The 13091-nt window shown below is 43.6% G+C and overlaps 1 protein-coding gene across 1 annotated transcript in view; it reads right to left on the bottom strand.

Moving 5' to 3' along the window:
• The window catches only part of CARMIL2 (capping protein regulator and myosin 1 linker 2), a 67653-nt gene that overhangs the window by 39364 nt on the left and 15198 nt on the right, over positions 1 to 13091 (bottom strand). The window contains exons 12-20 of the mRNA XM_087877257.1: positions 10247 to 10324; positions 9947 to 10023; positions 6892 to 6996; positions 6670 to 6739; positions 4905 to 4986; positions 3732 to 3828; positions 2719 to 2776; positions 1665 to 1837; positions 76 to 144 (exon numbers count right to left, since the gene is read on the bottom strand). Of these exons, the coding sequence (XP_087733383.1) occupies positions 76 to 144; positions 1665 to 1837; positions 2719 to 2776; positions 3732 to 3828; positions 4905 to 4986; positions 6670 to 6739; positions 6892 to 6996; positions 9947 to 10023; positions 10247 to 10324 (809 nt within the window). The remainder of the gene's footprint in view (positions 1 to 75; positions 145 to 1664; positions 1838 to 2718; positions 2777 to 3731; positions 3829 to 4904; positions 4987 to 6669; positions 6740 to 6891; positions 6997 to 9946; positions 10024 to 10246; positions 10325 to 13091) is intronic.

Raw genomic sequence — 13091 nt, 5'->3', positions numbered from 1 at the left:
TGTTCCTTATTTTCTGTATTATTATTTTTTTTTTAGCTCTTGGCTACCACTATAAAAAAAGATAAAGATACTCACCTTTCCAAAGCTGAAATCACATCAAGAAATCCGTATAAGGTTATGTTGTTTCTATCCCATATTAGAGTCCTATGAACAGATAAATGTCTAATAAAAAATAGACTTGGTGCAGACATCAAGCAATTGGGTGCATCTTCTAAGTTTTCCCTCATTATAAATATCTGTTCCACTTCTCCTGAAAATACTTCGCTACTTTCTTCTAAGATGTTTTTTCAGCATTTGAATCCAGGGTAGATGGCTGTCAACCTTTCTAGGTTGTCCAGACCAAGAAACCTACCCCACATGCAGATTAGAACTAGGCTTTTTTGAGCTAGGCCATAGTAACAGAATCTTGCAAGATAGGTTGTGTGTCAAGTTTCCGAAAGATGCCCTAATTAATTCATGAGCCATGATCCAAACTTCAAAGGAAATACAGTCATTTATTAGGAGCAACATTCCGGCAATACTCGGATGCAGTTAGGACTGATCCTACGTAGATTTACGTTCCCCTATGACCCTGTCTCTCCCTTCTTCTCTTGCCATGTCATAAATCACATTCTCCAATTAACCACTTTGGCTGGCTGTGAAACCTAACACCCTCCTTCTGATTGCGGTCAGGAAGAATGTATGGAATTCATTTCAGTTCTCCCTCCCTCCTGCTCATGGCAACTTGAAAGCTTTGCAAGTTGACATTGTGTTTTTCCTCCCTTGCCTCTCATACTCCAAGAAGTCAAGAAGGAGCTCACCTCCTTCTTACACTGTCTCCTTTCCCAAGCCCTTGTTGTTTCTTGCCCTTGTTGTTTCTGAAACAACTTCTGACTTTTTCTCTCAAGATGATCTTTGTGGCCCTCTACAATAGCCTTGGCAAATCTAGAGAGCATACTAAAAAGCAGAGACATCACCCTGCCAACAAAAGTGCGTATAGTCAAGGCGATGGTTTTCCCAGTTGCAATGTATGGCTGTGAAAGTTGGACCATAAGAAAGGCTGAGCGCCAAAGAATTGAGGCCTTTGAACTATGGTGCTGGAGAAGACTCCTGCGAGTCCCTTGGACTGCAAGGCGATCAAGCTGGTCAGTCCTAGAGGAGATCAACCCTGACTGCTCTTTAGAAGGCCAGATCCTGAAGATGAAACTCAAAGACTTTGGCCACCTAATGAGAAGGAAGGACTCACTGGAGAAGAGCCTAATGCTGGAAAAGATTGAGGGCAAAAGAAGAAGGGGACGACAGAGAACGAGGTGGCTGGATGGAGTCACCGAAGCAGTAGGCGTGAGCTTAAAAGGACTCCAGAGGATGGTAGAGGACAGGAAGGCCTGGAGGAACGTTGTCCATGGGGTCATGATGGGTCAGACATGACTTCGCAACTAACAACAACAACCACCATAGCCTTGAGGTTTTCTGCTGGGGTTCCATCCATGTTACAAAGTCCTCACCCTATTCAGGCTTCTGAACTCAGCCTATTCAGTCATTCACCTTTTGGGGACATAGACTTGCCCCCCTCACCCCCAATTTTTCTACTTTAACATGTCAGAGACAAAGCTTGACTATCTCCTTGGCAAACAAAAAATTATTCTAACAAGTTCATCAATTGATAGAGAGGAAGCCCAACACACCTCAGAGTTTTATTCACGGACAAAGCTTTGGCCAGTATTTTGGCACCCAGGTCTCCCATGGCATTGCCGCTGATATCCAAGGCCACAAGATGGCTGTTGCTTCCTAAACCATCCAGGAGAATGCTGGTTCTCAGCTTCAGGCGTGATTCGGCCACTGATACAGATTCAAGGGACTGAAATAAAACCAGGGAAAAACAAAGGAGAACCCTTCTAAGTTCTAACGTCCATCTTGGTCATATCAGAGAGGGCAAGGAATAAGTGGGCTGGTTCACACACAACGTACTAAGCCTTGTCAAGGCCGAACTCAAAAGCAACGGTTGTGTTTTCATAACTTATTATATTTAAATAAATAAATAAATAAATAAATAATATTCCTTTAGAGTTAGGTTTGGGTCTCTTCCACTGACTCAGTGGCTGAGGTTATGCAACTGACTAAACTAGGTTAAAACGTAGCTCATATGGCATGCACTGTTCATAAACAGCTTGAAGCGGACAATCAAGTTTACCTAATACATTATCAGCCTTGCAAGATAGTCCAGAATAGAAACACATCCAGAAGAACTAGCTCTACTTTATTTTATTACAAAAATGGGGCGAGCGGGGTGGGGCTTCAGGAGGCCAAAAATGGCTGTATTTAGTGTATAAGATGCACCAACATTTCCACCCTCGTTTAGTGGGGGGGGAAAGCGCATCTTATACTCCAAAAAATACGGTACATTACCCAATCACATTTTAGCTTAGTCTAGCATAGGACTGTCAAACTCGCGGGCTGCGGGCTGGATGCATCACGCACTGGCCATGCCCGTGCCCCGTTTAGCGAAGGGAGAAAAGTCACATGACGCCTCCGTGACACCCCTGGTCTAGCACATTGATCTGGTCTGTGACTCAAACTTTGAAAGCAGATTATATTTTAATTATCAGCCTGCTATCAAATAGACATGGACCTTTGTAAAAAGTTCAAATTTATAAAAATAGGGATGCTGATAAGTTTGCCCCAGAGATGATGAGGTACTATAAACAATGAAGCTTCCTTTTTTTTTAAAGTCTCACTTACACAATCTTCATCCTGAGTGAGTTGAACAATCCGGTGTAAGGTGTCAACGAGAGTCTCTCTAAGGGAATAAAAAAAAAGAAAAGAATTTGGCAACACTTGAGCTTTAATTCATATAATTAAATCTCCTGTAAGAGGTCTCCAATTGCCTCAGTAGATTGATCTCACGGAGAAGCTTCAAGTGCTATAAAACATCTTCTGCCTGGACTAGAGGAACTGAAATTGTTCTAATCTTCCAAGTGCTGTAACCTTTCTGCCTTTAAAACTTACACTTTTAGACAGGGGTCACATGCGCATGCAGACACCTGGGTGGGTGGGCGGAGCTTTGCTCTGCCATTGCTACTGGTTCTCCGAACCACCTACCATGATCGCTACCGGATCGCCCGATCCGGTCAGAACCGGGAGCATTTCACCTCTGTTCACAGGGGTTCGGGAGAACCTCTAACTAAGATTCTGTGCAGTTTGGAGAACCCCCAAATCCCACTCCTGGCTGGTCCCGCCCACCCCGCCCCTCCCAGGAGTCCCCACATAGCCCGTTTTGGATGCAGCTAAGTGCAGAGCGAATGCAGAGGCTCGGGGACGGCAAAAAACTGGCCTACTGGAAGTTTGGGAAGTCTGGAAACGGGCTCATTTCCGGCCTCCAGAGGGCCTCTGGAGCCTAGGGAGGCTGTTTTCGCCCTCCTGGAGGCTCGAGACAAGCCTCCGGAGCCTGGGGAGAGCAAAAATGCCCCACGCCCACCCAGCAACCGGGCAGAGAACCCTTGCTAAAATTTTTGAAGCCGACCCCTGCTTTTAGAACCCTGGACAATTGAGTGCAATAGAGATGACTTTTTTGCGATGTGACCAGATGTTCAGTTGAGCATCAGATCTTTGTTTCAAATTCTCATCGTCAGCAGACCATTTTTAATTACAATGCCTATCCTGTAGATGGATCTACTCTTACCAAAAGCAGAGCAATGCTATCTTATTTTGGGCTTGCTTTTTTTTTTAATGTCCAGAGAGTGTTGAATGCTTACCTAGATTGGATGTTAAAGTTCTTCCCTAATGCGACATGCTTAATGGATTTGCTTCGGTTGAGGCTCAAAACCAGCGTCACCATGTCAGAATCAAAGCCTGCAGAAAAGAGGCGTTCAGACAGGAACCCCAGGTCTCTAATTCAGGAGGAGGTAAATGTTTTGAGCCCTTGGACACCCTGGAGATGCTGAGGGCATGCAATGGACTTGTTCTCACCAATGGCTTTTATGGGAGGAGGACTGTTCACAAAATGGCAAGGCTTATTATTGGTATTTTAGGGTGGGTTTTTTAAATGAGATTTTACTCTTAGGTTTTTATTGAATTTTTTGGAAGCCAGCCAGAGACATTAAAGGAACAAAGGACACGATCATTTAAAAATGAATAGATTTCCCTTCCCCTCCCATTCCCAGAATGTAAGCAGATGAGATTAAAACATACAAAGAACGGTTGCAGGAACTGGATATGTCTAGTTTAATGAAAAGAAGGACTAGGGGAGACATGATAGCAGTGTTTCAATATCTCAGGGGTTGCCACAAAGAAGAGGGAGTCAAGCTATTCTCCAAAGCACCTGAGGGCAGGACAAGAAGCAATGGGTGGAAACTAATCAAGGAGAGAAGCAACCTAGAACTAAGGAGAAATTTCTTGACAGTGAGAACAATTAATCAGTGGGATGACTTGCCTCCAGAAGTTGTGGATGCTCCAACACTGGAAATTTTTAAGAAGATGTTGGACAACCATCGCGTGCCACAAGTGGGGGGAGCGTGGTGGGGTCATGTGTGCATGGGTAGGGCGCATTGAATTATGGGCACGTGTGCACACAACCCCTCTGTGCTCCCCCCACTTTTGGCACGCAACAGCAAAAAGCCATCACTGACATAGGCTGAACAAAAAGGGGAGGGGTAGGTCTTGCAAACAAAGCAGTACTTAGATGCTATAAACCTAGCAAGACCCCACCTGCTTCTTTTTGGGAAGTTTGTGCCCGCAAACTTGGTGATAAACTGAATGAGCACTCTGGATATCCCGCAAATATCCCGAATTGAAAGCCAGAGAGATTACTGTACTGACCGCTATCCAGATACAGCGACAACTGCTTGGGTTAATGTCAGGATGAAAAATGTAGGAAACATCACTCTCCCCTTTTTCTCAACAGGCTGGCAGAGAACAAATTGACCTACCATTGTCTGACAAATTCAAGTCACGGATTGAACTGGCATCTGAGATCAGATCCTGGATCACTTGTGCTCCTGCCGACCTCAGCTATGAAATAAAGATCATAGTAGTGAGGGTCAGATAGTTTTGTTGTAGTAACGTTGAACTATTCAGAAAAACCACGATCCATTTAATCTTCAGAAGCTTCTAGAATCAATATATCTTCTCTGTAGCTACTGAAAGCAGCTTATATCTATTGACAGATATCTCCCAACATGGAGGTTGCACGGAATTATTATGACTAGGAACAAAATACCCTGTTTCCGCAAAAATAGGATCCAACCGGAAAATAAGCCCTAGCATGATTTTTCAGGATGTCCATAATATAAGCCCTACCCCAAAAATAAGCCCCAGTTAAGATCATCAGCAGACAGAGGCATTTAGTACTGTATTTTTCCCAAAATAAGACCTAACTGGAAAATAAACCATAATGCATCTTTTGGAGAGAAAATTAATATAAGACCCGGTCTTATTTTGGGGGAAATACAGAACAGATCTTCCAAATTCAACTAGTCTCTTTTTCTCATGGCAGAAGTAGCCCCCTACAATTGATTCAAATGAAGCGTTGTAGACCTTGTTTATTTATTTATTTATTTATTTATTTATTTATTTATTTATTTATTTATTTATTTATTTATTTATTTATTTATTTATTTATTTATTTATTTATTTATTTATTTATTTATTTATTTATTTATTAGTTCAATTTATAGGCTGCCCTTCTCCGAAGACTCAGGGCGGCTTAGAATGCACTTATAGCAATAGCCTTCATTCTTTTGTATATACCTGATTATTAGGGCTTTTGGCCCCCCCCAATAAGCGGTGTTTCTACAAAGTCATCTTATTGCCCCCACAATCCGGGTCCTCAATTTACCTGCCTCGGAAGGATGGAAGGCTGAGTCAACCTTGAGCCTGGTGAGATTTGAACTTGCACTAATTGCAGGCAGCTAAGTGCTACATAACAGCACTTAGTCCGCTGCACCACCAAGGCTCTTAACCTTGCATAAACATAGCTTTTCTTTTTATTGTTTTTCATGAAAGCAGGCACACTTTTTTTCAGGCCAACCTGAAAAAAAGATGTGGTTGCTTTAATGAGTAAAATTGACTAAAACACAATCTTTCTAAACAAGCCTATTCTGTTTGGCTTGGTTTAAATGCAAAAAAGGCTATCGGTATGCAATTTTTGCAAAAAATTATATCTGCATAATGGAATCTTGGAACCCCAGTCTTCTCAGTGACAGGAAATACATTTAGAATGAAATGTTTTTTAAAGAAAAACCAAAGAAAGTCCAGTTGCCTCTTAAAGTGAGTTGTCCCTTTGGGGACAACCATGACCTCGAGGACTGAGAATCTACAGAGACATTTAGAACGACTTCCCCTTATTCTCCTTGATGAAATCTCAAGGGGAGAGGGGGAACTGTAATACTGTGTTCCCTGTGTATTTCCAGATTCTTCGCTTCAAATTTCTGGAACTGGCTCTTGTACCATCAGTCAGATGTGCTTCCTAGGAAATTAGGAAATTAGTTAGAACAATTAATAAGTGGAACAACTTGCCTGCAGAAGTTGTGAATGCTCCAACACTGGAAATTTTTAAGAAGATGTTGGATAACCATTTGTCTGAAGTGGTGAAGGGTTTCCTGCCTGGGCAGGGGGTTGGACTAGAAGACCTCCAAGGTCCCTTCCAACTCTGTTATTCCATTCTATTCTATTCTATTCTAAATCACTGTTTACCTCACAGCTACTGAGGTCCAGATTCAGATTCTTCAGTTGGGTGTTGTTGGCTAAAGCCTGAAGCAAAGCTCTGAGGAAAACCAAAAAGGAAACAAGCAATGAATTAGCCAACTCTCTTGTTGACACATTCCTTAATGTATTTTGTCCCATATCGTGGCCATAGTTCATCTTTCTGTCTCTCCCCTTGGAAGACTCAGTTTAACATTTCTCCCTCTCCTTTACCTTAAAGCCTCTGGTGGAAGCTTGGTTCCAGACAGGGAGACGTGTTGTAGGGCAGAGGCTTGGCTGAGGAACTGGCCGATTGCAAAAGGATCACCTCTGGATTTTCTGAGGGGAAAAAAAAAAAAGGTTGACTCCTAAATTTTATGTGAGGACCCACCAAATTTTGGAAAGCAATCACATCTCTTCCAGGAAATGGCAGTAATTGAGTGCCACAGACCAGTGGTAAAATTCAAATTTCTTTACCACCGGTTCTGTCAAATATTTCAAATATTTCTCCAGCGAAAGGCATTTTGCACTTTTGAACCAGCAACCACAATTTATTTCGTTATTTTTTGCAGATCCTGAATATTTTAAAACTGGGATTAAATTTTGTGGGGTGCTTCAACTGTTTTAAAATAGATGTGAAAATAATTTAAGGCTTTTTTTAAAAAAAGCTCTCCTTGTATTTATTAGGAAAAGTATGATATAAAATGCTCTCTATTGCTTGCAGACATAAGCACATTTATCTTTTCTTTTATGTACACTGAGAGCATATGCACCAAGACAAATTCCTTGTGTGTCCAATCACACTTGGCCAATAAAGAATTCTCTTCTCTTCTCTTCTCTTCTCTTCTCTTCTCTTCGCTTCGCTTCGCTTCGCTCCCCTCCCCTCCCCTCCCCTCCCCTCCCCTCCCCTCCCCTCCCCTCCCCTCCCCTCCCCTCCCCTCCCCTCCCCTCCCCTCTCCTCTCCTCTCCTCTCTTCTCTTCTCTTCTCTTCTCTTCTCTTCTCTTCTCTTCTCTTCTCCTCTCCTCTCCTCTCCTCTCCTCTCCTCTCCTCTCCTCTCCTCTCCTCTCCTCTCCTCTCCCCTCCCCTCCCCTCCCCTCCCCTCCTCTCTTCTCTTCTTTTAAAAACACATCACAAATTCTCCAACGGATGCTCTAACTAGATCAAAAGAAGAATGGGGGGAAAAGGATGGAAATAAAAACGAATAGATTCATCCATCACTTTTTAAAATTTTGCAGCCTGGTGGCTGTTGCAGTATCTTGCACAGAGTTGCTTCTGGCTTAACAATCTGGCGAGAGAACAGTCCTTTTTTTTGGTCTCACTAATAAGGCAGTTTGTCAACTGTGGCTGGACAGCTCCCTGCGAAGCACGAAAGGCTAGTAACGACCATGTAGATGTTCGTTGCATGAGGCTGTGTAGAAGAAATATTGCTACTGTAGGCTGTGTCTTGAGGAGAGAAATGATTCTGGGCCTCCCAAGATTTAATGTGCAAATGCAAATTCTGGCAGAGATTATCCTCAAGATCTAAATTACAAACACGTACAATGATTACATCCTCAAGATCGTGACTTCAGCTTGCATCAGGAACCAGGCAAATCTTTTATGCAGCAGAGAGCCAGTTTGATTAAAAATTCCGAAATAATTTTTTGGCCTCATCTCCAGTTTAACCCTTCAGAGCTCTCGGAAGCCAGAAGTAATTTTAAAATGGAAAGCACCTCCATCCTGCTTCAAAATTATGGACCATATGTGATCTAGCCAGTGGTGGGATTCAATTTTTTTCCCCACCGGTTCTATGGGCGTGGTTTGGTGGGGTTGGCTTGGTGGGGGTGGCTTGGTAGGCATGGCAGGGGAAGGATACTGCAAGAAGACTGGATTTGGCATTTTTATCCACCTCTCGAGTCCTTAACCAAGGACCTGGAAAAGGCAGCTGTTCCTGTTTCATGGTATTAAAAATAGTGTTGCTGGATGTAAGCTGTTACAAGTCAAGCAGCCTTTTATAATTGACGGTTGGGGATTTTGTCAATTCTGATGGTATTGAAGTGATGCTCCAGATGTTTTGGGCTTGCATGAGGCACCTATTACTATTCACTATTTATTCACTATTCATTCATTATTCATTATTATGGTTGTTTGCACAGTTAGCCAGATGTTTCGTGTGAATCTGGCATTTGTATCCTTCCCAACAGAGTCCTTCCCAAGGACTTGCGATATGCAGATGTGGTTTGATTCCAAGTCCTTAGGAAAATTTACTGTGGTTCATCAGCCAGCCAGGATGTTCAGACTAGATTTGGCACAATTATCCACCTGTTGCATCCTTCCCAAAGGATCTGGGAGAGGCAGATGTTGTCATTCAATGGTATTAAAAGTATCGTTGTAGGATGTAAGCTATTCCAAATAGAGCTGTCTTTTGCAATTGACAGATGGGGATTGTGTCAATGCTGATACAGGGGTGGTTCTACTTACTTTACTACTGGTTTGCAACAGGACCGCGCAGATCACCCATGATGACATTGTGGCAGGTGGGCAGAGCCTCCTGCTGGTTTTACTACCAGTTCTATAGAACTGGACCGAACCCACCACTGTGCTAATGGTGTTTGTTCCTCTAGCAAATCCCTGATCTGTCCCCGTCCACACACACACACAAACATAGCCAGCCAAGGGTTAAGAAAGTACTTGGCACGCACACAGGTCGTTATCTCAAACTTGGCAGCAATATAAGCACCGTCTGCCAAGAGCTTTTACTGCAACAGATAACATAAATTACATACGCATTGCAAATAGTCCAGCAAAAACAATATCCCTTTCGGCAGCTTCAGACGTTGTTCAAGTGACTAGCCAAAGTTCGTTTTTGTTCATCACGGAGTTTTACCAGCCACCACCCTCTCTTATATAGTCTCTGGGGTGTGGTCCACTGACTCAGTTCTAATCCCTAGCACGCCTCCTTAACTGCTGCAACCGTTTATCACGCCTTCGTTGGCGTGCATCCAGGAATGACGACTCTCCTTCGCTCTCATCCAAGACACCTGGCTCCCAGCTAATCTCCTCTCCCTTGGCCGGCACCTGAGACAGTGCCAGAGGGGAGGGGCCTGGAGAGGTAGGCCTGGCTGACTCCTCTTCCTCATGTTCGGAGCTTTCTTCCTCCAATGAGATAGGCTCAGAGGGCGGGGCCACAACAATCCCAAAGCAGGTGTGTGTTTGCAAGTGCAGTGAACCTAGCTTTCCCACCCCCTTCACCGACCTGTCCCCTCCCCAGCAGCCTCAGAAGTTTAGCAAAACATTTCAGGCTCTTACTTGTGAGAGTAAACATTCTTGCAGAGATTCAGATGAGTCAGGTTGACACAGCATCCACCAGCCAAGGCACCGAAGAGCTGGCAAGAGGAATAAAAATAGCCAGGAAGATTGTGAGATACAAGTCAACTCATGGAGCAGCTGCCTGGCTTAACGTAGGAGGCTTCCCTGTCCTTTCACTGCAGGTGCTCATGACATTCTTTGCAGTCATGATGGACTTCACCAAAACGAGGCAGAGGAAAGGACAGGATGTCACACATTCCAGGAGGATCGGAAACAATGGTTGCTATGGTAGTTGCTCACCATATCCAGAGCACAGTCTGACCCAGAGAGATTGAGATGACCCAAAATATTTGGCTGACTCAGGAAGGAAAACAAGCCCTGGAAAAAAAGAGACAGGAGAGAAATTGCTACTGTGCTCTTGTCAAGAACTTCTACCATGTTTCCCTGTCTTATATTTTTTTTATTTTATTTATTTATTTATTTATTATATTTCTATACCGCCTTTCTCCCGTAGAACTCAAGGCAGTGTACAGCCAAGAAAAATATAGACACACAAACATCATAAAATTGCTAATTAAAATTATTACTTAGTTTGGCCAATTAAATAAAACCCAGAATTAGATAACATTTTAAAAAATCATTCACATGTTCATATGTTTAGCCCCGCCTATTAGAACATCATGGTCTTGAGGGCACAGCGGAAAGCACCGAGATCAGGGATATTCCGTATCTCTGGGGGCAGTTCATTCCAAAGGGTTGGAGCCCCCACAGAGAAGGTCCTCCCCCTGGGAGTCGCCAGTCAGCATACTTTGACTGACGGTACCCTGAGTAGTCCCTCCCTGTGAGAACGAACTGGTCGGTGGGAGGCTATTGGTGGCAAAAGACGGTCTCGTAGGTACCCAGGTCCTAAGCCATGGAGTGCTTTAAAGGTGATGACTAACACCTTGAATCGCACCCGGAAGACCACCGGGAGCCAGTGCAGCTCAACGCAGGAGAGGTGTTACATGGGCACAATGAGCTGCGCCCATAATCACCCGCGCGGCTACATTCTGGACCAGCTGGAGCCTCTGGGTGCTCTTCAAGGGGAGCCCCATGTAGAGAGCATTACAGTAGTCCATACGGGAGGTGACTAGGGCATGAGTGACCGTGTGCAAGGTGTCCCGATCCAGAAAGGGACGCAACTGGTGAATCAGGCGAACCTGATAAAAGGCCCCCCTGGCCACGGCCGTCATGTGCTCTTCTAAAGATAGCTGTGAATCCAGGAGGACACCCTGAACCCTGAAATAAGCACTTGGCCTTATACAGCCCGATTTTTAAGGGAGCCTTAAAACATTATTTTAGTTCACTAAAATATTCCCCTTTACTTGTAAGGAGTGAACTAAATATGGACTGTGTCACACAACAAAGTGTAGGCTTTCACTCCACTATCTTACCTAGGTAAGCAGGATGGTAGCTGGTGGAACAATATTAAAAATATCACAGCATTGCTCAAACGACTCACGATCCAAATTCAGATTCAAAGATAACATTTAAAAAATCCATTGCCAGTTATATCTCCCACCACAATTCTATTTAATTAGTAGGGAAATTGTTTCAGGAGTACAAGCAAAATTAGTGAACCGTGAATGTTATCTCTTTCATTGGGGGAAACTGCAAATATTTTGCCTTATTTACTCTTTCACCAATTATGTGTCAATTCTACAAGGAACATTTTGTCAACAATTAGAACGGCTCCTCAGATGCTGATAGTCATAAAATCTCTGATGGGTGAAAACTATGTAGTCACTGAGCTGGTGGCAAAGTTTGCTGAAATAGCCAGAAAAATGGAAAGCAATTTTTCTCTTGTGGGATACAGTTGACTGCAAAGGATATGAGTATGTGAAATGGCTTTATGTTTTGAAATCTACTTTTATTGGTTTGAGAGCAATTAAACTGAAATGCTTCTGCATTTTAACACTCCTTTCGCATGCTTGAATTGCAAATAGCCTTTGGCTATAACCAGACAAAAGTGTATCAGTTATTTAACTGCCACCAACAAAGCAAATCACCACATAACATAGACTTAATTTATCTTTTCATCACACAGATTTCATTTCCCATCTAATCCTTATTACAAGTGGTCCTCGACTTACAACAGTCTGGGCACTGAAAAAAGTGACTTATGACCATTTTTCACACTTAATGACCATTGTAGCATCCCCATGGTCATGTGATTTACATTCAGATGGCGGGACCAAAGGTTCACATCACTACTGTAATGCTCTCTACATGGGGCTCCCCTTGAAGAGCACCCGGAGGCTCCAACTGGTCCAGAATGCGGCCGCGCGGGTGGTGATGGGGGTGACTCAGCGCTCCCATGTAACACATCTCCTGCGCGAGCTGCAGTGGCTCCCAGTGGTCTTCCGGGTGCACTTCAAGGTATTGGTTACCACCTTTAGAGAGCTCCATGGCTTAGGACCCAGGTATTTACAAGACCGCCTTCTGCCGCTGGTAGCTTCCCACCGACCAGTACGCTCCCACAGAGAGGGGCTCTTCAGGGTGCTGTCGGCCAAACAATGTCAGCTGGCGGCCCCCAGGGGGAGAGCCTTCACCTACCCTCTGGAACGAGTTGCCCCCGGAGATATGATGGATCCCGGATCTGCGCACTTTCCGCCGTGCCTTAAAGACGTTTCTGTTTCATCAAGCCGGGCTGACCTAACCTAACTTTTTAAATTGTTTTAATTTTAAATCGTTAAATTATGGGTTTTAATATAGGGGTGTTTTAACTGTGGGCCAAATTAATTTAATTGGATTTTAATATTGTTTTAAATTTTGTATTTTCTGTATTTTATCTGCTGGCTGTTCACCGCCCCGAGTCCTTCAGGAGAAGGGCGGTATACAAGTACAATAAACATAACATAACATAACATAACACATTTATGACGGTTGCAGCATCCCCTTGTGACTTTCTGAAAAGCAAAGCCGATGGAAAAACCAGATTCACTTAACGACGATGTTACTAGTTTTAACAATCGCAGTGGTTCACTTAACAAATGTGGCAAGAAAAGTCGTAAAATGGGGCAAAACTCACTTAACACATTTAACAAAACTCACATGGGAACTGGGATTATCTGTTTCTCTCTGTTTTAAGGAGTGAAGAAGGCAG

Source organism: Pantherophis guttatus, chromosome 11 (assembly GCF_059756535.1).
Source record: "Pantherophis guttatus breed Tessera chromosome 11, ASM5975653v1, whole genome shotgun sequence".
Lineage (NCBI taxonomy): Eukaryota > Metazoa > Chordata > Lepidosauria > Squamata > Colubridae > Pantherophis > Pantherophis guttatus.
The sequence above is the reverse complement of the archived record's forward strand: the minus strand, read 5'-3'. Positions and strand labels throughout refer to the sequence as shown.